General features: G+C 39.0%; 1 protein-coding gene and 2 long non-coding RNA genes across 4 annotated transcripts in view; 2 read left to right on the top strand and 1 right to left on the bottom strand.

Moving 5' to 3' along the window:
* Nucleotides 1–6,524: 6,524 nt before the first annotated feature.
* On the bottom strand, nucleotides 6,525–12,162 carry ID4 (inhibitor of DNA binding 4). The gene is made up of 4 exons (XM_026699528.2): nucleotides 12,087–12,162; nucleotides 11,308–11,960; nucleotides 9,344–9,402; nucleotides 6,525–8,026 (listed from the first exon to the last, which is right to left on the bottom strand). Exons 2-3 carry the CDS (start codon nucleotides 11,758–11,760, stop codon nucleotides 9,358–9,360), a joined length of 498 nt encoding a protein of 165 aa, XP_026555313.1. The 5' UTR covers nucleotides 11,761–11,960; nucleotides 12,087–12,162; the 3' UTR covers nucleotides 6,525–8,026; nucleotides 9,344–9,357.
* LOC148126340 (uncharacterized) overlaps nucleotides 10,856–27,529 on the top strand; it is a 56,848-nt gene continuing 40,174 nt past the window's right edge. For both annotated transcript variants that reach the window (XR_015743121.1, XR_015743120.1), the window contains exon 1: nucleotides 10,856–10,930. This is a non-coding gene — a long non-coding RNA (uncharacterized LOC148126340). The remainder of the gene's footprint in view (nucleotides 10,931–27,529) is intronic.
* LOC148126341 (uncharacterized) lies at nucleotides 10,974–26,731 on the top strand. Its single transcript, XR_015743119.1, has 3 exons — nucleotides 10,974–11,079; nucleotides 24,675–24,885; nucleotides 26,386–26,731. It is a non-coding gene; the product is annotated as an uncharacterized LOC148126341 (long non-coding RNA).

Raw genomic sequence — 27,529 nt, 5'->3', positions numbered from 1 at the left:
GAGTTGTTTCCAGTTTAGCCTAATAATTGGATTACCAAGCCAAATCAGTTGTGCAGAGAAAAATTGGGGGGAGGGGGTAAGAGAACGTTAAGCAAAAAATATGAAAATAAAAAATAAATTCTATAACAAGCCACATTAGCTTATGCCGCAAGCAGAGTTTGGGATGTTCCTCCTGATTAATATTAATATTTCCAGAAGAACTCTTCTAAACTGAAGAGATATTTATCTTTAAATGCGCTTAAATAGTTATTTAGATGATAGAATGAAAAATCCCTGAAAGGAGTGATAGCCTATTGAATAAATAATACATCTTTTTAAAGTCTAAATGAGACTTTACAAGATAAAGTGCCAAAGCTTCAAAAGAGCTATTGATCTATAGAGTGCATCATAGGCATGTTAAAAAATTTTTTTGAAACACTTATTTACATGACATATGGCTCTGAAGAAGCTCTTACACCCTTGAAGTAAATGAGTAAGTAAATGCATTGCATAAATGGTCTCTAAGTGTTTCTTTTATCAATTGGTACGTTCTGTACTGGAAAATTAAGATGTTTAAAGCAGAAGCAGAAACATGGGACTCAAATCACGCTTAAGGAATTAAAGCTCATTGTTCATCTTTTCCATCCTACATACAATATTCATTTTTGATCCGTGGTTTTACAGTAAACATAGATTTGCATTCTAAATGGCATTTTCCTATATCTTAAGGAAAAAAAAATTAAGAATCCCAGACATAACTAAAGTTTTTCACACCAAAGTGATGGGTATACTTTTTATTTTATTTTTTTAAAAAAGATTTCATTTTGTCCCCACAGAATTGTAAGTTAAATTATTTGTATTTTAAAGGATTCACATTTTAATATTTTGATATTGTAGAATTAAAACATTTTAGACAAATCTTTTCAGTTCATCTATTGCACTGTTTATATTTTTATTTTTGTACTTTCAAGTCAGTGTTGGCTTGAGATAATTTCCTGGAAGAAAGTGACTGGCTCGGGGCACTCAGCTGACTTCATGCCCAAGGCAGGATTAGAACTCACAGCCACTTGACGCCTTACCCATTACACCAAGGGGCTCTCCTTCCATTTTTTTATAGGAAAGGATTTCATTGTTTTCTATGCAATCCAAGGAATATGGCTTTGAAGGGTGGCATAAAAATATTTTACATGAACACCAGAACATATATTAAAATCGAAGTATTTTAATCAGTTTTATTGAACATTAACTGTAGGTAATTCTTGACTTATAATCACAATTGAGATTGTTAATTTCTGTTGCTGTGAGACAGTTGTTAAGTGAATTTATTTTGCCCATTTTTCTTGCCACAACTGTTAAGCAAATTGTTGCATTTGTTAAATTGGTAAGATTGTTATCAAGTGAATCTGGCTTCCCAATTTACCTGTATTTTTCCATCTATAAGACACCCCATGGATAGGAGGCCTCCCCCCACTTCTCATATCCAAAATTCAGAACTCAATATTTTAAGCAATTGGAAGTTTTGCTTGTAAGGCTAGTTTGTAGAGATACAAGTATCGGCAGTTTCACAACCACGGTTTTCCTCTCGCCCCCCCATGTATAAGACGCCTCTCCATTTTAGGTAAATATTTTGAAGAAAAAGTATCATCTTATACACGGAAAAATATAGTAGTTTGCCTGTCAGAAGGTCTCAAAAGGTGAGCACAAGACCCTGGGACTCTGCAATCATCATTCTATTTATTAAAAATCGTGGTAGCGCAGTGGTTAGAATGCAGTACTGCAGGCTAATTCTGCTGACTCTTGACTGCCAGCAGTCTGGCAATTCAAGTCTCACCGCCTCAAGGTTAACTTCGCCTTCCATCCTTCCGAGGTGAGTAAAATGAGGACCCAAATTGTTGGGAGCAAGAAGCTGACTTCGTAAACTCTTTTGAGAGGGTTGGAAAGTACTGTGAAGCGGTATATACGTCTTATTTCTATTGCTATCTGTACCAGTCGCCAAACATCTGTATTTTAATCACATGACCATGGGGATGATGCATTGGTCCTTAAGTGTGAAAACAATCATAAGTCACTTTTTCAGTGCCTTTGTAACTTTGGCCACTAAACAAACTGTTGTAAGTTGAGGATTTCTTGTACCAGCTATATTGATCCCTATTTCCAGAGTAATGTCTAATGAAATTTCTAATGAGGAACACTAAGGAAATTGCAGTTCTTAAATATATGTATGCTATTGCCATATAAACTTGTTGGGACTCGGGAAGCAGAATTTCTGAGCAAGCAGCAGACTTTGGTATCTTTTCTATCGTTCCTTATTTGAATAAATTACTTCTCCAATCTACCTCTTATGGTATCTTTGTTATTATTCTGTTGCTCCGCATCCAGCTATGAAATCTCTTATTGTGTTGCTGTGCATGTATCTTATACTTTTTGATAACTATTACAAAGGTTCAAATTGAAATGAAAGTCTTATAAATATCAGAAGGCATTTGACTCTACTACCATATACTACATGAATATAACTCCAAAGCCAAAGGAAACGTATTTTAATTTTTTCCTAGAATTGTGGTGCATTGGACAACATTCCGTATTGAACAGCACTGAATTGCGGCGAAGACAGAATGGGGGGGCGGAATGTACTTTACTACAGCAGAAGTGGTGGCTTCCATAATTTATCCCAAAAGTCCGTCTTTTCCCATAATGCAGAACTATTAGACAACTTCTCTGGATGAGAATATTTTATACAAGAATAATGTGAATTCTGACATTTATACTTTTTATAAATTTAACACTTCTTTCAAAATAAAACATAGAATGTCAGTCCGCATGAAGAGTAATCGAAGGGTGCATTGGGAAACAAGATTTCTACTTTCCCGCAACAGAATAAGGGAGAAAAAAAACTTCTTAAACTGAGAAATCATAAACTGAGAATAAAGAATCCAATCTGTATGGAATCCCAATTCACAGTAAATGTGATGTTGTAGCAAATCCAGCCAAGTGGCAAATAACATTCTTCTACACAAACACAAACACACTCAAACAAAAAACATGGCTACTGTTTTCGCTCACTGATTTAGAAACATTTTCACATGAAGTTGAAGAAAGTCAAACCTTTTTATTGGCTAACAATCAGCCAAGATACAGGAATTGCATTAATGAAATCTTTGCTGCAAATGATGAAATAAGCTTAGACTTAGATTTATATACAGATTGACAGTGTTCTCTAAGCAGTTTACAGAGTCAGTATATTTACATATATTAATTTTTATATTGATATTATTTTTAATATTGAGACGAGAATGCATTTTCCATATTAGGAAAACAGCTTATGACAAGAAAGCATTTTGTCTTTGGATGTGTGTCAGAACTGAACAAATAAAAACCTACAGTACACATAAATATGTGTGCCTTTAAATGTATGTTCAAGAAGTATAGGAGTTTTGTTCCTAAACTATCAGAAAATAGATATAACCTATATCTTTTGGATATACATTACAGGCCCGGAAGAGTATTGCAACTCACATTAGTGCTTAGGCTTATGCGGATTTCTTTTCCATTCATATAATAAATACTATTTAATATAAAATGCATACTTTTTATAATTCTACAGTACATTATCTTCAGAAGAACACTTAATTTTCTATGGATGGATGGTGTTCTATACTCCTGGATATAATTGGGGTTGTATCCTATCATTTTTCAACTGTACTGCAGTGAAATGTGTTTACCTGCACTGTAAATCTGTGTCAAAATAATTTCTGACAACTACATTTAAACAGCATTTCCTGAAATTAAAATTGAGCATGCCTACATATGTTTAACTTAAGATGGATTGCAGAACCCCATTATTCTAACATATTTTCCTTACTCGTGCCATAAGAAACAGTGAACAAAAACATCACTGAGATATGATCACGCTTAGCTACCAGTCTCCTATATTATACTAAAAAAAAGGGAAGGAAAAGCATGTAATAATGAAATTCTGAGTCAACATTCCTTTGCAATCCATCAACTAATTACCAAGCCATGGCTGCAATCCTTTGCACACATTCCTTGAAGAGTAAATCCCACTGTAAGCAGAATTACTTCAGAGTATGAAAACACATACTTATACTTTCGTGTTATTTTCTATAAAATTCAGTGACATTTTTGCCCATCAATCCAAACCAAGACATATCAATGTAAGTCTTGGCAGCACACAAGTCAATCAACAGTTGAAGAGATCAGCATGAATGGAGTCCCAGATAAATCTAAAAGTATCTGATTAAAAATTGTAGTAAAGTCAATATCTATTGATTCTTGTTAGCGATTCAATGAAAGCACAAGGGATTCTCTACTTTTAGTTGCAATTGTTAACAATTGCGAAGGCACAAACAGAATGTCCTGCATTTATTGATATGCCTTGTTGTATATGTAAAATAGTGTAAACCAATGTCCAAATTTCCTGTAGAGTGATTAGATAGAAGAACTGGTATTGGGGCAAGAGCTATTGCGTAATAGTTCTGTACTCCACTGAGAAAAACTGTGGTTGGGATTAGGTGTGCCTGGTTTCCTAAAGTGCGTGTTTCCTCATCCACAAGATGCTAATGGATGTAAATGTCATTCAGGAACGTTTGCTTCCTTTCACTCAAATCATTTTTTTGATGGACATGTGTTAGTTTTTTAAAGTGTAATTGCATGTCAGCTTTAATATCAAATTCTCCAAATCACAATAAACTGTCGATGCAAAGATAAGTATGAACTATAGTCAAGGTAAGTTTCCCTTACATCTCATGCAATAATCTAACTTTATTATCCTATAATTGCATTATTATGACTTAGTTGTTATTGCCACCCGCACCGCCTGCAGTTGTTTAGTAGTTTATAGAACTGGTTTCAAAACACTTTTGAAAAGTGGGAAATGAACTTTACAAACATAATTTTGGCTCATTTCTTAAATGGGTGTAGATAATTCCTGCAAAGTGTTGGTAACATCTATTCTTGTCAATTGTGTTGTCAACCTTACTGGAGATCATCATTTGAAACTGGCTTTTCTACCACGTTTCAGATGCCTGTGCTCATTTTGCTCCTTCTTCTCTGTACAACGTGAACTCCAATTTGGCATGCCGAACTACAAATGCTTTAGAAGTGTAACCCCTTCACAAAGATCCACTTGCTTCAGTGTCACTATGCTGGGGATGGTAAGCATTGAACTGAGCAGTCAGGCGCACAGGAGGTAGATTTTAATCCATGACAGTACTAGGTCATAGGCAGTAGCCCTTCAGAAGGAGTCCTTCTAATTGAAGTTAATGAGAGTGGAAAAAGGTTTGAGGTTTCGATGAAACAAGGTCATTCCAAAGAGGCACATGAAATGTGGCTTATTTATTTTTTTAAGTTGCACTTAATCAGTGAATCAATGGAAAAGAAGCAACTGAAATACATCCATGCCCATCCTTAAAACCCATCCTTCATTTAATTATGCTGCACTTATACAATCTATAACCCATGATTTTCCAGATTTAAACGAATTTGAACTGGTGTGCATTAAAAACCATGTACAGAGAGCCACCACAACAATGAATTTAAAAAAAAGAGATTAAATCTGACCTGACATTCTATACACTAGATTGAATTTTCCTTTTACCCCTCATGTATAAACCAAGTTAAATTAATGCCTGAATTTATGTGTTGTGGAAAAATCACCTCACGTAAGAACTCTTTAAGTGCTATGTTTTAACTTTCATGCAACTCAAGATAGGAGCTATCTTCAAGCCAAAAGTGTATTTATCTGTGTCAAATATTTTTCTTTGGCAGTTAAAATCAAAACGAATGTGAATGAACGAACAAGAATTTTGTTCTGTTCAAAGAAAGGTAGCTTTTATAAAAGTGTTGCTGGTTTGAATTATTCAATTTCAAGCTAAGCTACATTTCTTCGGATTAGGGGGCTTACTGATAACTTTACACAAATAAACCCCCTTCTTTTTAACAGTTTTACATTTAATTTTAATTATTCTGAATGTACAATGTTTGATGTGTTTGTCCTTCCCGACAAAACAAGCTACGGTTTTGGTTAGCTTAATATTAATATCAAGCATTTTGAATAGAACATTGATCCTGCTGACATTTTACCACACTTATCAATATCTTATTTACTTCCAAGTATCCATTACCTCATAAATATTTATTTTAGTAAAAAGAGGATTTCCCAGGCCAACTTACTTTGACACTTGTCATCATCTGCAACAAATCCTCCCACTTTTTTTTTTAGAAAATCAAGCAGACCATGCTTCATACACAGTTGGATAACTCTTGACAAAGGACCCAATTAAATTCTACTTAATTCACACACTCTGTGAAAATCCCTCCATGTTGGTATGTGGAAGACTCTTGATCATATGATATATGTAACTTTCTCAGAACCTGGGTAGAAAATAGATTTATCAGTCTTTCCCAATTCTGATTAGTAGCAAATCCAGTTTTTGCCTTAAAAATACTTATCATGGATAAGCAAAGGGAAACAGATATAGTCATGGAAATGGCAAAGAAAGAAAGAAGCAGATCACAGCATCAGCCACAATCAATCTAGTTTAATGTTTATATGTAGAAGTTACACATAACAGACACTAAACAGGAATTTCAGATGTTAACAGAGCTGCAATAAAATTAATGCTGCTATATATTAAAAAAATAATCTTAATACAGTCATCTGGTTGTGATTTTTTTTGGTCTACATAAGTTCTTTGAAATTGATTTATACCAGTAATTAAAACTGATTTTTTTTTCCCTATTACCCATCCTACTCTCCACGTTTCTAGTCTTTGGATGAAAGAAACAGCAACTTTACAATTGTTGACAGCATGTGCCCTTTTGGTCAGAAGCAGAAAACTTTTCAAAACTCTCTCTCCAAGTAAAATGCCACAGGGCTTAAAATGATGGGGTAACATCACCCCACTTGGTATTAAAAATGTCTGTGACAACAAAAGGTTAAATAAATGCTGAATATACCTCAGCACCATATCCAGACTGAAAAAAAAGCCAAGCTGTCTTGGGTAAAAAGAACCCATTCCTAAATATTGATAACTTCTCCTCGTACACTGCCATATCAACCTCAGTGCCAAACAGACAAAATGCAAGTTTCAAAACTGTATGATACAAACACCTCTTAATTGGATTGAAGAAAAGCACATCTGTATGGTTTCAGAACACATTTTATTTGTGGTTAGACAGCTCATGCATTCATGCAGGACCAAGCTACCTACACCTATAGATTCAGAGTCTACAGGGGACGGAGGGGGGAGGGGGGGATTGGGGGCAACATCCAATATATTGTCTTTGTCAGCAGTTCTGCACTTGAGCCAGAAATATTGTTTTCCTAAAGAAACGTTCTCACATATTTTTTAAAAAAACATACACATCTTGATAATATTTACAAAAAATATTTAATTAAAAATATTTCATAATTACAGTCGGTCTATTAAAGCATAAACTTTTCTCACTTACACTTATAGAAGCTCTCTCTATATACATAGTATGAAATGTCACTCATTTTAATCTATACAATATGTAACATTCCTGCAGGGAGAAGAAAATCCCCAAGGAAACAATAAAACCATCTATTTTAAACAATAGATGCCGAAACAAAAGTTATCTACAACGCCTCCGGTAGATTAGTAAAGCTTCAGATTTTAACTGCTCGACGCATTAAAATTATATTTCTAAACTCCAGTTTTTGCCCTTGATCTTCAATCCAACAGAAAACCACACAATACTGAAGATTTAAAAGCCCCCTCCCTCCTAGACATGTACACAATTCACATCTGATCTAAAAAAAAAGTTTTAAGAGTCATGTGAAAAATGCTATGAACTACAAAGTTGTGATTCCCCCCACCCTCTTTCTCTCACTCTAAAGGAAGTATGGAAAGAATTCTGGAGTAGTTGAGGTTTCTTTTTTCTTTAGCCCAGTGGCTGATTTTTTTTGTTTTGTTTTGTTTTGTTTTTCATCTCTCTTGTTTTCCCCTTCCCTCCTCTAATGTGTCTTTCTGCTTCTGTGGCTCAGGATCTGCTTGCTGCACACCTGTGGAAGAGGAATGAATAGAGGAGGGGGTGTGAACCAATCTGCTCCAGACTGACTGGCGCCACCAACAAAACAGAAGACATGCTTGATCAACAACCCAAAACAAACCAGGTCAAACAACAAGGGCAGCTCCCAGGCTCGGCCAAGCAGAGGAATACACAGCTGCAAGTCCCAGCGAGAAGAAGCTTGCCGGAGAGTAGAAGAGAGGGAAGGAGTTAGAGAAAAGGGCCCTCTCCAAGTCACTCCTCCATTTCTGTTTGCACAGATGAAGAAGCACACGGGGCGACAGGAACCCCTGATGCGTATTTTACTTGGAAATTAAGTTGTATGGAGTTAAATAGGATTTGCATCCAAGACCTGTGGGGGGGGGGGGTGGCAATCGATGTGCCAAAGCAAAATACACATGAGACATTCAACAGCCACCGATAAAGGAGAATATTTGCAGATCAGGGGGTTGGAGTGAGAGAGATCTTTGGTGCTCTGAGCTTGGTGGTTTTCTTGCAGATGTTTTGTTACCTAGTTCGGGTAGTGCAAGAAAATCGCCAAGCTCAGAGAACGTCAAGGACCCCTCACTCAAAAGCATTTCCATAATGTATTATTCATGGCTTTTGCAGAAAAGAAAGGAAGGGAATTCCTAAGCTTTCTCAGTCAAAAGACTTTGCAGTTAAGACCAAAAGCAGTTTTCTTTTTCTAAGCATGTAAAAAGCAGTTTCTTTTTCTTATGTTCTTACGGTTTCTTTTTCTTATGTTTTGTCCATTGTATATGCTTAGAACACACCTAGTCCAAGTCTGGACTAATTAACACGCGCTACCTCTTTAATACACAGCCTTTTAGAACAAATGTACAATATGTTGAACAAATGCAGGCCGACCCTACCTACCCTAAAATATGCGTCTAGAATTAAAAAGAAAAGATAAGGGAAGAAGCTTGTCTCCTGCTCTGACTATATAAAACTATAATAACTTTTAACTCAACCAAAGGATTATGTTGTTAAAACCTAAGTACCCAAGTTGAACTAGTTGGTGGACTGGAATCCCATGCCCTAGTTTGAAACAGGGTATTTTATTGCGCTGCTGCTTTGAGGTTCTTATAAACATGTCTAAGTCTGGTGTGTGCCTTGCCGCTAAGTGAGAAGAACTGAAACCTAACCCTTCTTATATTTGCACACGGGCACGTTCCACAGATTTCAGGGCACCTTGCTTCCAGGTGAGTGTGTCTAAGGGCTCCTGCCTTTGATTAAACTACAAAGTCACTACTCGGGAGTGATAAATGCTCTCAGCCCCTCCACCGTGCCATGTCTTAAAAGACATACTCACCTTGGAAGTGCAGTTCAGCGGCACAAAATACTATCTCCTTGCTTATTAACAGCACCCGCCTGCACAAGAACAAAACAAGAGTTGAACATTACAGCAAATGCAAATACCAAGTTTAATCATAAACAGCCCTCTTTCCCCGGCAGGCTGGTTGCGAAGACAATTTCACACAGAGGCGGAGGGGGCTGGAAGAATTTGTCAGCCTCAGAGGGCTGTAGTTTCCCCACACCCAGGCCAGCAATTAGGGTCAGACTAAAAGCTGACAAGGATGACAACCTTTTGCTTGATAGAGGAATAGCCAACTGCAACTGAGGGCTTATGTATTTTTTTCCCAGTGCAACACAACCAAGCAAAAAGAACCCTTCCTTGCATAACTCATTGGTTTGCAAGATTGGAATCTTAATCTCTGGCATATGACTTCTTTTTTTCTGGAAGCATATTTTTGATGTCTGGCAATAAATGGATTATGACGGTGGTGTTCTTTCGGCCCTTTACTAAACATTTATTTATTTGGTGCATGCTCCTATTCTTTCCAACAGTCCTTCTACTTCTAAGCACATTGACTCCAATCCTGCAAATCACAAATGCCATAACTAGCACATGCTGATGAGATGAGTACAGTATCTCCGTTTGCTTCCAGGGCTATATTCAGTCAAGAGGGCAGGTGTTGATATGAACTGTACTACAACTAAGTAAAGGAAAAGAGTATTTGTGTGGCTAGTTAGATCAGGAAAACTCTAAAAGAAGTGACACCCATTAGAATCAAGCAGAAAGTTGCCTCTATAGATGACTTACATATTTGATTCCATACATATAAATAAATTGTGCTCTATGTACGCACGCCAAAGCTATATTATTGAATGTTATCTATAATTCCTAAATGACAATGACTGGCAATACCTAGTGTGGGAATGCATGCAATTCAATAAGCATGTGCAATTGCATCTTATTTGTTGTTAAGAGCTGGCAAGCGCGCACACACACACACACCTCTACTCACCCCCCCACTCCGCCATCCATTCTGCTATGCAATTTAAAGGCAATATCAATATACCGGCTTGCAATTCACAGCCTAATTAACCCATATTTTCCTCTAACAAGACTTTCTGTCTTGTTAAAGGACCGGCATTTGCTTTGGCTAAAGCCGGTAGGTATTTCAAACCAAGCAGAGATGGCTCCCGTCCCACCAACTTTTGCACACCATAGGGGCGTGCATAAGTGCACCATCATGCCTCCCCGTCCCTGTCCTATTGTCGCCATTTAATCTATTTTCTGTATTCTTAGTCATGTTTAGACTTATACCTATTGTTTTGTCAGCGACTGACCAATCAATCAATCAATCAAATAAAAAAATAAAATAAATAAAATAAATAAACCTCGCAAATCTGGCGAGGTGCGATCGGTTCAGATTTGGAAGCTGGACCGGGAGGAGGATCCAGGTTCAAAGCCCTGGGAAATAGGGACCTCTCTCCTTGGGAGGTCCTGGGAGAAACAGGCGAGATAGAGAGATAGATAGACAGACAGACAGACAGACAGAGAGAGAGAGAGAGAGAAACGCAATGAATTCCAAGAGACGGATATCAAAATAAGGTAAGGCAAGGCGAAGAGAGAGAGAGAGAGAGAGAGGCGTGACGGGGCAGGGAGCCAGCTGTTAGGAACACCCCCCTCCTCTTTCCCGGGCTTGTGGATCGCGCGTGGGAATCGTCCTTAGGATGGAGTGAAGGCTAAGATCGCGGCAGGTTGGTGGGGCTGTTTTGTCTGTGTGTGTGTGTGTGTGTATGTGTTTTGCCCCGGTGGGCGCAGAGCTGGGACAGCAACTAAGAAGCGGGGCTGGTCCGCTGCTTCTCGGGGTGGGGTGGGGTGGGGGGGAGGCGTCCGCGAGGAAAGACCCCCCCCCCGTCCCAAGCTCTCTTCCCGCTTCCCTTCCCCGCCGAGGGCTGCGCTCAGCGGCGCCGGGCATCTCTTACCGGGTCGGCGTTGAGGGTTGTGAGCGGGGTCCGGGGAGTCCCCCCCGGGTAACTTGCCGGGTGCAACGGGGGCGGGGGCGGCGGGGGCGGCGACGGCCGGAGCAAAGCCGGGTGGGTCTCCAAGGCCAGCTGCAGATCCAGGATGTAGTCGATCACATGCTGCAGGATCTCCACTTTGCTGACCCGCTTGTTGGGCGGAATGGTGGGCACCAGCTTCCGAAGGCGGCTGTAACAGTCATTCATGTCGCACTGAAGGCACAGAGAGGAGGCGGCGGCGGCGGAGGGGGGCTCCTCCTCGCCCAGCGCGGGGCTCCCCTTGTAGCAGCCGTGCTCGGCCAGGCAGCGCAGAGCCAGCTCGCCGCCGCCACCGCCGCCACCTCCTCCGTCGCCGCAACAGCAGCCGCTCGTCGGGGCTTTCCTGCTGGGGTGTCGGACGGGACTCACCGCTTTCATGATGCAAAAGAGAGACGCAAAAGAGCCGGCCAACAAGAGCCGCCCCGCCAAAAAAAAAAGAGAGAGAGAGAGAGAGAAAGAACCACCCTCTCCCGCCCGCAGGATGACAAGACAAGAGGCGATGCAGCGATGCTCTTTCTTTTTTCTCTTTGCTGGACAAACCGAGGGGGATGAAGAGCGTGGCTCGGACCGCTGGCAATCTTCGGATTTTGCAGAGAGAGAGAGAAAGAGAGAGAAAGAGAGAGCGAGAGCAGAAAATTAAAAAGCGTGGAGGTGGGATGGAAATAAAAATATTTTTAAAAAAAATCCAGCCGCCCCCTACCTACCCGATCAATTTGTCTGTCTGCTCAGTTTCCCTTCCCTAGCTCTCACTTAGCTCCCAAACCGCCTCTGCCTCTGCCCGCTTGGCTCTGCCGGGCTCGATCTATATATAGAGAGAGCACGGGGTACAGGTTGGGCGGGGCGCGCACGCTGCCCGAGTCCAAAGGGAGGGAGAGAGAGAAGGAGAAACAAGTGAGCGGGTGAGACGCGCGCAGGGCAAGAAGGGAGGGAGAATGTTGGACATTAAAAAAAAAAAAAACGCGGCATGAGAGAGAAAAAAAAAAAAACACGGCGTTGCGCTTTAGCCAATCGGAAGCGGCGAAGTTTTCTCCCTGGAACGTCGCGTTAGCCAATGGCGACGGTCTCTCCGTTCTGTCAAACGCTTCTCATGTACTAGGTTCTCGTTGAAAAAGGGGGAGGCCTGTCGAACCCGAGGGAGGAGAGCGGGACGGAGGGAGGGGGGGGGAGAGAAGAAGTTCCTTGCGAGGGAAGTGCGGGAATGCGAATGGAATTCAAGCCGGGCTGGCTTGCCTGGCTTTTGGGGATCCCCGGCGGCTCGGGGAGCCCTTGAAAATACCTCCTGACACCCGGCGCTCAATCCGAAGAGAAAGCAATGGCCGAGGCGATCACCTCTCTCTCTCTCTCTCCCCCTCTTTTTCCCCTCCCTCTCTTTTTGTTCTCCACATTTATTCTTCAGACCGCCTAATTATCGCTTCCACCCGGGTCCCCAAGGAGACATGCATTTTCAGGCTTCATTCCACGGGTCTTTTTAAAATATTTTTCAAACACCCCCCCACCTCCGCGGCTATATTATTGACACACAGAATATTTTCCTTCGAAACAATCGCTTCTAAACTCCGGAAAGTTGGTGAGAATTTGCGGGGGGAGGAGGCAGGAGGGAGTTTTTTTTTTAATTTTGTTGTTGTTGTGCTTTAGAGAATTGATGGCCTTGGTACATTGAATTAAAGCGCATCAACGATTAAAAATTCATGACCATGCGGGGTGTTTAAAATTCCTCAGTGCCATATAATATTAATCCATTTGATGTAAAATTTATACCTGTAACTTAATTTGCCTCATTAGTTTCCCGATCACATATTGGCTCCATGTGCCATTATTAAACGTGATGCTGGGAATGCCTGACTTTTCTCGGCTTTGAATCGGTATGGTTAAAATGATTAAGGAAATATTGTAGTGTGGACCGCTATCTCTTAATGTAATAATGCCTTTTGGTGCAACTTGCTTTGAAGCCGCATCTTGTGAGATTCTAGATGCAAACCACTGAATTGTTGACTAATGAGCAAAAACTTCACTGTAATAAATAAAATGCTGCCCTGTTTTTAGCCATCTGAGAATTTTATACCCATGGAATCATGGAATTCTGCAAGATTACTGAAATACATAAATAAAATGCCTTAGAGCTTCTTGTATAGTCTACTGATGTTGAACTCAGAAAAGCCACTCATCCAAATGGGCTCCAGTTTAAAAAGCCCACGTGGTCTGATTTATCAGATGCTATGCAAAGAATTTAGTTTGTTTTAATGGAAGTCATATATGCCCTTTTCACTCTATTTCTTGATTCTGCAATGCTCAGAACTCTCGAATTCTGAAATAGGATGCTACATGGGTAAGCCACATACAAGAACCCAGTATCAAAAATGTACAATTAGCTTGTCTTGAAAAGGACATGTTGGAATCCACATTTGATAAAGAGATGTAGTAAAATCAGCATGCAAAACTATGATAGAAGAGACAAAGAAATCAGCTAAAGCAAAATACTTTTAGAATTTTAGTCACCGGATTCCAACTTATATAGGAACTGGTTATTCTTATCCAAAATGACTGGTGATTAATGAAGTATACTTCAGTAGAACATGTCTAAAGACAGCAGCATTAGTATTCAAAGAGCAAATGAATTTATCAGTGAACTTAGATATAGAATTGGATGTGATTCAGTACTTCTTGTGTTTTAAAATGACTTCTTTGGAATAGTAGCTTTTAATACATTCTTTGCAGCTATAACTTTCCCACTGAATCGTGATTGTATGAAGGATATTCCATGCTAAATAAATATGATTGTTGGATTGAATAGATGGACCACTTCTCACTATTCCCATCCTAGTTAGAATATGTATGAAACTAGATCTATTGCTGAGCTTAATTGTTTTGATTATATGGAATAGGTTCTTAGAGCTAATCTGTTTCCATCTCAGGATATTGATCAGAAATCCTTGTATGGATCCTTCTTCCTTGATGCCAATCTTGACTGAACAGATATGCCCATATTTTGAGGCATCTTAATGTTCAGCCGTTCTTGAAATTGTGCAACAAACATGCAAGAACAAAATCTTTGAGCATTCATGAACTCTAATGTTTCTAAATTGTTTGGCCTAGGAAATTTATTTTCCTCATATTCAATCTATAGTAAGTAGAAAAAATTGTATTCGTATACTTAATTTGAAATGCTTTGAGTGTATATACAGTATTTGTTGATTAACCACACTACTTTCATATTGAATTAAAAATAAAGTACCCAACTTCCAATACTCAATTTATATTGTAAGTCAAACATACTTTCATTAGCAGGATATACACAGGATATATTTGCTAGAGAAATTCTGGTATAGAAATCTATACTATTACTTCTTGAAGATGTGTCAAACTTGTGACAAGTTGCTATTTACCTGTTGCATCTCCTTTTTGTTCATTCTTCTTAATTTAAGTGTAAGGCATTGTTCAAAACATAGGTACTACAAAGACAATATTGTAGATGCAGTGAGCAAGCGAGCAAGCAAAGATGTAAAAAAATTTTTTTTAATTCATTCTTTGTTCATTCTCTTTTCAATTTTGTGTAAATCCCCAGTGGGTTTTAGGTGTGTTGGGCTTTAAAATGAAGCAAGCATTTCAAGATGCCAAATTGTGTTCTAGTTTTCAGAGTTTATGTTTGCATTAACAGTCTGGTTCACATATATTAATTATGTTAGGTTTTGGCTTAATGTGCAGAGCCAGGCAATTAGGATTTAATCATCAAACCATGATTAAATGAACAATAGCACACTATAGTATGTAAAAAAAGGTATGTGAACATGGTATACCTACAATTAAAATACTTACAGATACTTCTCCTTTAGCAACTGCCTCATTTAAGAACTGTTTGCAGTTACAATGGTGATGAAAAATAATTTTGTGTCCAATGCCTCCATTTATGACCTTCACAGTAACGGTAAAACAAAGGAAAGCTGAATCATAAGCACAGCTGCGGTTTCACTTACTGACTGCTTCACTTAAAACAATTGAGCTGCAGGTCCCAATTGTGGCCACTAAACGAGGACCACCTACCGTACCTATAATTTCTGCTATTTCCAATCTCCATAATGGAGCATGTAGGTTTATGCAGTATCTGGGCCTAAAGAGGAGGGTGTTTTTTCCCCAGTGTATGCATGTGTGGGGCGTCCTTCTCCATTGACTAAGCATGCTTAGCATACATAAAGATTGACTAGGTGAGGTGGGAAGCACACTTCAATAGAATCTCATGAAGGAAGCACTGAAGAGGAGAAAACATTTCATACTGTACAGTTATCCAGTGACAAGCAGGTATGCAGGATGTCAGTATTATTCACATTCTGTTTTATCTGTGATCCCATTCTCTTGCTTTCAGAGCCATCTATGTACAATAGTATTGTGAAAGTCACCCTTCTTTTTTTTAAACTGATAGATGTTTCAGCCTTGTCTTTTAAATCATTTTTATTCAAAGGGACAATGGTTCAGTGTTAAATAGATATATAGGTTATTATAGGCAAAAAAATAAAGGCCTATCTAGCAAAGTTGCTAAGGGATAAAAATTTCAGGGATTTTACATCTCTATATACCTAAAGTAATTTCTGGGCCAGGGTGCATCTATTTTTCAGGTACAACTTACCTTTTCCATGTGTCTTGCTAGGCTAAACTGCTCTGTTGTATTTCTTGGAGGAAGGATAAGATAAATACAGCCCGTGTTTATGTTTAGCACTGTGTAAATAAATATCAAGCAATCTGTGCAGACGATAACTAACACGTTTACCATCTGCATTAGCACCAAGCATTCTGCCTAGGAGAGCCTATAAGGAGAATCCATAATTTTTTAAATTTTCTGAGAACGTTGAAGAGACGTGACTAATTTAAAAAAAATACACACTGTAAGTATCAATAGACGGGGGTATCCGCAGCTTAGGATTGAATTGGGAATCCTTGGTGCTCTCTGGGCCTGAATGTTTGCTTGCAGATGTTTCATCACCCAAATAGATAACAACATCAGTGTCATTGAGAATGGATTTTGATCCTTGTTTATATATAGTAGTTGCCCTGCCAGTTTTGGGGTGTGGTTTTCAGCCTGGTAGCTTATTGATTAGGGCAGGAGCCTCCAAACTTAGGCATTTTAAGACTTGTGGACTTCAACTCCCAGGATTCCCCAGCCAGCAACACTGGCTGGGGAATTCTGGGAGTTGAAGTCCACAAGTCTTAAAGTGGCCACGTTTGAAGACTGCTGGATTAGGGTGTTGTTTTCGGCTTGATTCTTTTTCTGGTGTCAATCCTGCTTATCTGGCTGCTGGAAAAGACACGTTTGGTCTTTTTGTTTCCTTCTTAGCTTTTCTATTATCTTTTTGAAAGGCATGTGAGTATGCTTTATCTCTATTTGTCCACTGATGGCTGATTTGTCTGAATGTCAAGCTTCCAGAATTCCCTAATGGTTTTTTGTTTTTTGTTTAATTTGGCTTGGTCTAACAATTTCTCACACTGTACTGTTCCCACACTCCCATGTGTTCAACTCTTTCCATGTGTTGTGGGATTGGCTAAAGCAGTTTTTGGGGTGTCTTTTGACTGCTAGTTGGTCTTCATGGATGCCCTCTGCCAGTCTTCAGCCTGTCTGTCCTACACAGTGGCTGTGTAAGTCCTATGTAAGTCCTCGACGTACGATCACAATTGAACCCAACATTTCTGTTGTTAAGTGAGACCTTTGTGAAGTGAGTTTTGCCCCATTTTACGACCTTCTTTGCCACAGTTGTTAAGTGAATCACTGCAGTTGATAAGTAAGTAACATGGTTGTTAAGTGAATCTGGCTTTTCCATTGATTTTGCTCGTCAGAAGATTGCAAAAGGGGATTGGATGACCTTGGGACACAGCAAAGGTCATAAGTACAAGTCCGTTGCCAAGCGTCTGAATTTTGATCACGGGGATGCTATGAAGGTTGTAAGTGTGAAAATATGGTCACAAGTTACTTTTTTCAATGCTGTTGTAACTTTCAATGGTCTCTAAATGAACTATTGTAAGTCAAGGACTACCTGTATCAACATCTAGCTTAAACAAATAAGCCATCTGTTCTGATGCACTGAAAATGTTTAAATTCTATTTTAAAAAAAAAGACTTCAAGTGCCTGTTTAATTTATGTTCGGCTATGTTTCAGTCTGTTTATAAGAGAACTTTCCTGGCTGAAAAAGTGTATGCCAGTTTTTGAGTTGGATTATCTTTATCACATGCTTGCTGATGCTTTTGACTGTTAGATGCAGAAGCTATTTCAGCTATTCCAACTCATTTAATAATCTTTGATCAGCACTGATCTGGAATAAGTTTGTTTGAAACTGGGTTCTAAACGTGATTATTAATAGCAATTACTCACTTGTTTGTTGCCTTTTCAAATCGGGAAGTCAAAATCTTCCTAAACGAAGAATATTCTAAATGGCTGTGCCCATGTGATCACCAGGATTTGAGTGCAAACGGAATTAATATTTATTAGATTTAATTCTGGCAGTCAAGTAGATCCTCCTGGAATATTACTATTTGAAATAATGGTTGTTATTTTTTTTAGTTCCACTCTAAGCTAGAAGATTTAAGCGTAATTAACCATTTCATTTTTCATGCCTTTTGTGGTTAATTAATTCTTTTTATGAGATTTCTATCCTACCCCAATGAAAAGGTTCTTGGCAGCATACCCCAACTCTCGCTTCAAAAATAGATCCAAAATTTTGGATAAAGATCCTGTCAGAGACAGTGCGGCTGGCACACCTATGACTAACCTTAATGCACCAGTATTCACATTCTGTCACCTCTGAAGCAGAAGTCTTGATTATAGGTATGGCATCTCTGCTCATTAACATCTCCAAGTGTTAACACTCTAACACTTGGAGATAAGCAAGATCTTATTGTAAATGGACATGGTTTTTACAATAAGCAACTTGAGAGCAAAATCATGGGGTGGTTATAAGGACATAGAAGTGGGATGGCTAAAATAGAAGTGGAGATCCTCACCCATGTTTCAGTCCCCCTTCACCCGGAATTCCTTTATTGTAATATCCCATGACCTATCACAACTGGGATCAGTTTAGCCTTCCCATTACAGTAGTACAACTCCACTTAGAGGAGGCCACCAAGTAAAATCCACACAGCTATCTATATATTTATCCAATCATCTCCCTTTTGGAGGCATCAGTCCCAAAGTGCTACTCATGTTGGCCCACCCATCTCTCAATTCCTTTTACCATCTCCAGTGCACTAAACCTTCACAAGATCATCCACAACCACTCGTCCTCATTGAATAGGAGGATGCAATCTTACATAGAATAGGATAGGATGGGATGGGATGGGACAGAACAGAACAGAACAGAATTGAATTCTTTATGGCCAAGTGTGATTGGACATACAAGGAATTTGTCTTTGGTGCATATGCTCTCAGTGTACATAAAAAGAAAAAAATACATTAATCAAGAATCATAAGAGGATCATAAGACTCTGACAACAACACTTAGTGATAGTCATAGGATACTAAATAAGCAATCAAATCATATTAGGAAACAAATAAACAATATAGCTGTAGAGATACAAGGCAAGCAACAAGGTTATAGTCATAAGTGGGAGGAGATAGGTAATAGGAAGGATGAGAAGAAGGATAGTAGTACAGTAAATAGTTTGACAGTGTTGTGGGAATTAGTTGTTTTGCAGAGCAATGGCATTTGCGGAAAAGCTGTCCTTGTGTCCAGTTATTCTGGTGTGCCTTATAGTGTCGTTTGAGGGTAGGAGTTGAAACAATTTATGTCCAGGATGTGAGGGTCTGTAGATATTTTCACAGCCCTCTTTTTGACTAATGCGGTACACAGGTGAAGATTCCCTCTGGATCCCATTCATATCTAGAAAACCTCCCAATCCAAGTGTAATTAGCACTTTCTTGAGAGACAGATCCCTCCTAGGGCTACAATTACTTGATTGTATACAGATGTCAGTACCACTGTAGGAGCTGGCTTAAGGAGGTGGCCCAAGATGATTCCTCAGGTAACCTTGACCCATGCCATAACGTAGTCTTTATAGGTAATAACCAGCACCTTGAATTGGATCTGGAGGCATCCAGGCAACCGGTGCAGCCCCACAAAAGACTGCCTTCTGTGCCAGAAAGAAGAGTGCGGCATCTTCAAGAGGTCTCTCCTGCAAGTCTTAACAACCAAACAAGTTTGTAAAAAGAGATGTATCCCCCTGGATGTTCAACAGTTTAATGGTCCATGTCAATACTTTCAATTCTGCCCTAGGCAACTGGCCCCAGGGAGGATCCTTCAGTTCTGCTATCACGATCCCTGAAGTTTACTTGGATAGTAGTCTAGCTATTGTGTTTCACAACTTCCAGGTATTTGTCAAGGACATTCTTACATGTGTTACAATAATTAAGATAGAAATCAATCAGGGAATGGATAACTATTACCATACCCAAGAAAGAATGCAGCTGTCGCATCAGAAGTAATTATGTAAAGATACTTCTTGCTACCCAGCTGCCACCTGCAATCTGAACAGTAACTGTGTGGAGCACTCTGCGGTCTCCACAGTTGCTCCTTCTATAGGTGGTACAACAATTCCCAAGTCCATTTTCTATTTACTAACAGCATCGTCCTCCTGTCTCCATTTCAGCCATTAGGCAACGTTCCACAGTTCTTGTTCGGGTTACTATCTTTGAAACACGTTTGTAATGATTTGGGGAACTCTGGGAACGTCATAGAACCTTTCCCCACAAACGATCCTCCCCATCCTTCTTGCTATAGGAGGACAGGATAATAGTACAATCTCCTGATCTCCTAAGAGTCTTATCTGAGTAAACAATGTCCCCAAGGGTGGGCGGAGAAAACTTTTAAGAGTGTGGATCGCATATATGTGTCCTACCTTCTCTTCTATGACACAGGTGCCTCCTCATGGCAAGGATGTATTATTAGCAGCCCCGTGAAGATCCTTCCCCCTTAAAAAAAAAAATGGGGGAAAGTGCTATGGCATTCACACCATAGTGCTACGGTTGCTTATTGAGGAAAGGCAGTCTTGGCAGAACATAAACCAGTGGAAATAAAACTGTTTAAATGGTCAGCCTTTGGAGAACAGAGAATTAGTGGCACCAAAAAGGAATAAAACTGGTGTTGCCGGGCTATTAAGGTGTTACAAATTGCAAGTGAACCTCAGCCCTGGGACTGTCTTGGCCTTTTCTTTCAAGCCCTTCGCATGGGCATGACAGGTGGTAATTTAGCAGATAAGGAAAGTGGATTGGGGAACAATGGAGAGGCTTCTGACTCTCTTCTCTTCTGTCCTTAGCTGGAAGGCTAAGGGAGGGAGGTCTCGGGAATAGTTGCTGTTGACTGAAGTCTTAACAGAACTCATTCCCATTCATACAGGCCAGAAAGGAAATAAAAGAGGAAAAACTGGGCACATCACTCCCTTCATTTTTTGGTTTCAAAATGAGATACCTTGATTCTAACTACAGACTGATATGCTGATATTTTTTTTTTAAAAAAATCATTCCTTTCCTTACTGAATTTGGATCAGAATCAGTTAAGTGAGTGACTTGTTATTTGGGGAGCAGAGTTACTCAGCTAAACAGATGCCCTCGTAAATGTTTTGAGTGGGACTTTTGCACTCATAATCTCCAGCTAGGAGAGCTGAAGAGTGAACATTGGAGGGGCTGAAATATAAAAATATTTGGAGGGAACAAGTTTGGGCTTGCTAGTTTGGAGAGGGCCAATAATCCCCAAATTGGTGTAGGAAATTAAATAGGATTAGTGGTTTGGCAGTATCAATTTTTGGAGATTGGCTGGGCTTTTTATGGCTTTATTTATGTCCATATAAAAGTCCAAATTAATAGTACCTTTGCACTGCATCTTAGTTTTGATAGTGTATCGAATCACCTAAGTGGAGATATAAACAAATTTACTGTTTTACAATATGAGCCAATAAGATCTCTTAAATACAAGCAACTCCCCAGGATCAGCAATAGTTAGGATGACCTACTCAAATGTATTATTTGAGGTGACCTGGTGGTCTTCTAAGATTGGCTGAGCTGTAGCATCCAAAATGTGTCTCAGTGGAGGATGTTAAAGTTCTCCATCCCTATGCGGCTAATTTATTTATTAATTTTATATACCGCCCGTCTCAGTATCGAGTGACTCTGCATGGCTAGTAAGAAGAGCACAGATTTATAAGTTCCCCAGCCATGTTGGGGGCCTTCAAGGAAAGGCCTTCAACAGTCTTTTCTAGACTGTTCAGCAGCCAAGAAATTATGCAAAACTAACTCACATGAATGAGTTCCCACAGATTTATCAAAGCCCATGAGATTTGCCAGCCTTGTGGGAATGCCAAAAGAGAGCTTGAGATCGATTTCATCTTTCTAAGGGCCATGATTTAGATGCCTTCTTGACAGAGAATAGCCACCCAGAGATGTTCCTTTTTATATTTAATTTATAGAAAAAGAAGTCATCTCTCTTTGCCTTCCTCTAATTTGCAGGCTCACCATCTCCCATGATTCCCCAAACTGAAAATACAGTCCCTAAGACTCCATCTCCCATTAGCCTCCCCCTCTCCCCTCAAGCCATTTACTTCAGCTAGACGAGCTTCAGGTTGCTACAACATCGGCCTGAAACTGAAACTTAACCTGATACTATAGAAATACAGCAAACAATGGGTAGGCTCTTGAGACATCATTTATTTCCAATTGTTATTGATGGCCTTTCATACTTTGCTCGTGGGTCTACTTTACCTTGTCACTTATGAGCTATGAGGTTATCAATAACTCATGGAAATAAATGTCTTATTGATAGCTTGTTATATATCCAATGCTTTGTCTTCCTTCTCGAACTCGCACACACGTATATAAAAATATACTCCGTCATATATAATGCAAACCAGAGGAGAGAAGGAATAAAAGCATTTGATGTCACCAATCCTCTTATCTTTGAACATCGAGGCTTTTAAAGACTCAAAGGGTTCCTCCTTCTATTCTTCCAAAGGCATTTCACAAAGATATGTCCCTAATTTATTTATTAAGGTAAGCCTGAAGAACAAGGTAAAATTACCAGGCCGTCCTATCCATGCTTTTCTATACACACAAGTGTATTCATAATTAATGGACTGGCCTATAGTGTTGTGTCTAGAATAAACTTAAGGTCAGATCTCTGGGAGACCAATCATGCCATTATGCCTGACGGGAAATGAATACATGCAGGAACTCAGAAGTGCTGAGCTGAAAGAGAATGGTACTGAATGTACAAGAGGCATTTCAAACAATTCATTCCTAAGTGAAAGTGCTTTTCCCTTAGTTTTCCTCCTTGCCTTGATCTAACTAAAACTGTTGTGAGGGCAGGTTAATGATTGACCTTTCCAGGGACTACATACCAAGCTTTGTTCCCAAGCAGTCAGGAGCTTGGGGAGGCTTGAAATCTTTGACAGACAGAATAGGATTAAACTGCTGTAAGAAGTCCACTGCAGGTGATGGATCAATGGGAAAAGAGGAAAGAGGCTCTCGGGATATTTCCAGGATATTTCCACGGGCTGCTATCACATGACATCTCGGCTGGTCTAGTAAGATAAAGGGTGGAGGCAGGGGAGATAAAACCAGTTATTGTCCTTCAGTGGATGCGTAAACAGCTTACAGTACCTTGTGAAAATTTTAAATAAAGTAAGGCAAAGCAAAAAAAAAGGACATTCTGAATTAAGAAACAACCATATATTATATATATAAGGTCCAGGTGGTTCAAAATTACTTAATTTGTTGCCCTTTAAATCTTGAAAATCATAAAGAAGAATGGATAGATTTCTATTTAAGATTTCCCCCCCTCCCGTAAATACAAAGTATAGTACAGTACAGTGTTTAAAGCTGTTTTAAAACATCTTAAAATGAGAAATGATCCCTTAATTTATCAAATTAATCATTATAGTCCAGGTTTAAGAGAAATCAATAGAGCCCTTACTACAAATGAACACACAGATTTGAACCCATTACCAAACCCAATAAAATCCTTATGGATCATTTTCACCCATGCCGCAAGCTCTGAAATAGTTACTCTAATGCTTGTGAACTTGATACAGTTCCGGTTAAAATGTAATTAAACAATGGATTTCTTCATTGATTCCCTGCTGATTGATTTACCCCTGGCTCCAATGGAGATTTCAGTCCTTAGAATGACCTTCCCTGCTTAAACCAGTTAATTAAATAATAAATGCTGCAGAACTTTAATGAATGTAATTATACTTTGAGTCTATTTATAGAGAGATCAAGCTTTTTATTAAAGAGACATTTTCTTCTTCCTTAAAAATATAATTCTTAAGATAGCGAGTCTATATGCTAGATGTATCCTTTGTGATATATGTGTATGTGTGTGTGAGAGAGAGTGGGGGGAGAGTTTAAATCATTTTACTATTTTTGGGGAATTAGGATAATTGCATATCCATTCTATGCTTAATTTTTAACCAAGAACAATCTTTTTAAAAATTCCATGATTTTTCCTTTTTTTATTTTTTATGGCAGAACTTGACTTTATACTTATCAACTGTTACGCAGTTGTGAAAAGCAAGTTTTTTTTAAAAAAATGTTTAGTTTAAATTATTTGAACATTAGAAGGATTCTGTGAAAAATGGTATCTCCTAGAGTAAAATATTCTATGAATTTTTCTTCAAATGAATCTCAAAAGCTCAGCAACAAAACATCAAAGAAGGTATCTCATTTGTTACCTAATAAATACATTTATTATGCACTATTCACAAAGTGCTTTCTAATGTTTAGCTTAGTCGGCTCTTAGGTAGGCAAACTTGTGCCATGGTCAACTTGTTAAATGTCTTAAGAGCCTTTTCAGATGTTGAGGAAAAGAAAACCTCACAATCTAGCAAATTAAGCACTTCTAAATTCCACTGATTTTCATAGAAGAATTAAGGACATGGTTAAGTTTCATCAATGAGAATTAACAGTGCCTGATTTGCCTGGATGGTATCCAATGCAATTTAGTTAGAGTACCTTAATAACCCCAAACAGTGGCAACCTTAGTTGCAATCCATAAAACATACCCCTTTTCAAGTAACGCATGGGAGAAGTCCTCTGGCTGGGAGAGAGGGAGGTTACTACTTAAAAATAATTGGGACTTCAGCACTCCAATTGTAGGATCGAAAAAATGCTTAGCCTGCAAAGGGAAAACAAATCAGCACTAAATCTGAAAAATAAATGGTTTCACAATGTGGTTTTTTGTACAGTTGCAGGGGGGAAGGAATTCCTTAGTAGTGGATCGCTGCCTACTCGGTTGTTTTCTAAAAGGTGTTATATTGTCCATTACCAGCAAAGTCACAACTTGGAAATTGGCCAGTTGGCACTGCATTACTTTGTATTGTCACCCAAATGACAACTGGATAGAAAAGGGCAAGAAGAAAAACATTATTTGGATGACAAAATATTGCCATTGGAATTTACAAATCCGCTTGTTCTGCACTGACATGAGGCATCGGATGGTTTTGGCTGACAGCAAACTCCACCAATTGGCATTCAAACAGGTAAAATCTAGCACAGGCATTCAATCCCTCATTCATTTATGCAGACATGTCATCGCACTAATTTCAAATGGAATTTTTTCTACTGAGGAAAGATTGCTAATATTGGACAAGTAAAAACTTATGTGAATAAGATCCATGTGCAGAGATTGCTATGTATAATTAACCCGCAACCAGTTATGGAAACTTGGATTGCCTGCCTGAATAAGGAGACAGTTGTTCCTTGTGTAACAAGAGTCATGATGGGCACTATGGCAATATTTCCCTTAAAGGGGCAAAAAAAAAACAAAAAAAAAACCCAATTCCAACCTCCCCAGCAAATCCATTGCTAGAGCTGTTTTCCCCCTTTAGGATCAGAGAAAATGGCATGAAAGATATGCCAGCTATTGACGTGTGTGGAGCTTTTAATCAGGCAAGATGTTTCAACAAATGGCAAATGGGAAGAAAGAGCAATATAAAAAGATTACCATAATTGGCATAAACCTGCCTTTCAAACTTAGTCTCAAAATAGAATCAGTAGATTGAAGATTCTTCGAGGCAACCAGCCTGTCTCCCAATCCTGTTTAAAATACACTTCGGATCAAAACAGTTTGAAATCCTTTGAGACTGATCTGAACTTATCTGACTAAAAGGTGGTTCTACTTGGATATTCACATATAATAAATGCAGTCACATTTAATATATAGAGTCCAGACCTTTTAGAAAACCATCAACCATCATCAGTTGCCCTATGGACAAACCTGTGAGCACAGAGAATTGTTAACTAAGCAAGACTCTTTTCTTCCAAGTTGGCCGATAATTGACTATGTCATCCCATCTCCTCGGAATTCATCAGGACCACAATTAAAATTATAGCTTTCCCTCTTAATAAACAAAAGAAGCAAATAAACAGCTACTGAGATGTATTTCTTTGCTATGTGTTTCTGTGCATGCACTTGTGTACATTTGTCTCTGTTTTTGAGGCAACACGTCTAAGCCAGTTTGAAAGGAAGCTATGGGAGGAAAGCTAGGTTTTAAATCAATTAATTAACAGCCCTCAAAACTCACCATGACAGCAAACCTCTGTTGCTTTCCTGACTTCTGATGCTGGCAGACTTCCAATTCTGCATTTGGATACCTTCTCCAAGGCACTCCAGCGAGTTCTGCAATTTGGATCCCAAGAAATGGGGGTGGGGGGTGGGGGGAACCCTTCAAGTAGTGGGACTTGCTCTTTCTGAAACAGTTTGGGTTTCTTTGAAGTGACATTGCCCCAGCCACAAATGCTACCCTGCTGTTTAAATTGCTCACAAATGCAAGCCCTCCCATTCACAATATTATACAATCCACAGGACTGTGTGAGTCTGGGTGTACAGGTATGGTTTCATTATTATACTGTCCTGAGTGAAGGCCTTTGCATGGACTTTTATGATAAAAACTACATCACTATTTCTCTTTATATTATATTTAGCTATTGTGGGGGGATTTTGGTGATTTTACAATTCTGTTCTTTTTTGCTCTCTTTAGAATACACGTTAACAGCCATGGCTTTTACAACAGAAATGAATTTCTAGCTCCCACTTGTGCGATGCAATATATAGGTTACCCTTCAGAAGAAGCAGGGTGGTAGAATATATTGCTTGAAATACTTTGTTATGCACTTGACATATTTCATATATAATGGTTCGCCTAACTTATATGAGACCTGTCAGTTACATAGACTATTTCATCAACCTGATGCATTGTGGTGTTGGGCTCCTCACCTCAAGACCTCTAATTAACATAAAATAGCCAGAGGGAAAGAAAACCAAGGACTAGAATGTGCACACAGTTGCAAGTATGAAGATGGAAATAATAGTCATAGCCCAATGAAGCACCTCGTCTTCACGGCTGAACACTAAAAGGATCCTGTAAGGTTGAAGATTGCAGAGAGAAGCAATGAATACCCCAAAGTTCTATAAGTTTGCATTTTTTAAATGAAAAAGTTACTGGCAGAAATGTGTATTGTGATAAATATTTTGGATCTTGATCTCTTCCATTGTGATTTTTTTAATTTTTTTTTTAAAGAATTGCTTAAAGTATGATTGTGGGAAAAACTGATGGCTGAGTCAGAATCCAGTTTGCTAGTCTGATATTTCAGTTGCAAAGTTACAAAGAACTTGAGCTTATAGGAAGCCTCAGAATATTAGCGCCCTTTGTTCTTTTATTATGCTTCATCACTTTTACTTATTGTTATTAACAAGGATTTAAGAGTTAAGAGAATACCCCTACCACTTAATACTGAGAAGAGATTTTAAGAAAGGGAGAGTGACATGATTCACCAATTTAAAAAAAAAGTCAAAGGTAGACATGCCTTGCATCAAAATTCTTCAGATTGCACCGAGGGCTGAGGAATAGATGTTGGCACGAATTGGCATCTCAATGTGCAGAAAACAGCACGTGGTTTTAGCTTAGGAGCTGGGATTAGGAGCACCTTATGGTTTCCATCTTGGGCAGCAACAATTTTGAGTCTGCAGTGGGATTTCTCTTTCAACATGATGACAATGGGATTTTGCACAAAGAGAAATTACATTCATGCATATGAATTTAACTCTAGTTACTTACTTTCCTTCCATAGTTGAGAAGGATTTCCCAATTGCCAGGGCAGGAGTAGACAGCAATAGATGGGCTG

The sequence above is a fragment of the Pseudonaja textilis genome, chromosome 3 (assembly GCF_049901715.1).
Source record: "Pseudonaja textilis isolate UNSWEBS1 chromosome 3, rPseTex1.2, whole genome shotgun sequence".
Classification (NCBI taxonomy): Eukaryota; Metazoa; Chordata; class Lepidosauria; order Squamata; family Elapidae; genus Pseudonaja; species Pseudonaja textilis.
Note: the sequence above shows the minus strand (reverse complement) of the source record. Positions and strands in the feature narration are given on the sequence as shown.

Bases quoted from the DNA above. Each gene is read 5' to 3' on its own strand.
- ID4 (XM_026699528.2), bottom strand. From the start codon at position 11,760: ATGAAAGCGGTGAGTCCCGTCCGACACCCCAGCAGGAAAGCCCCGACG. The intron at 9,403-11,307 runs GTAAGAGATGCC...GTTCTTGTGCAG, and splicing joins CAACCCTCAACGCCGACCCG to GCGGGTGCTGTTAATAAGCA.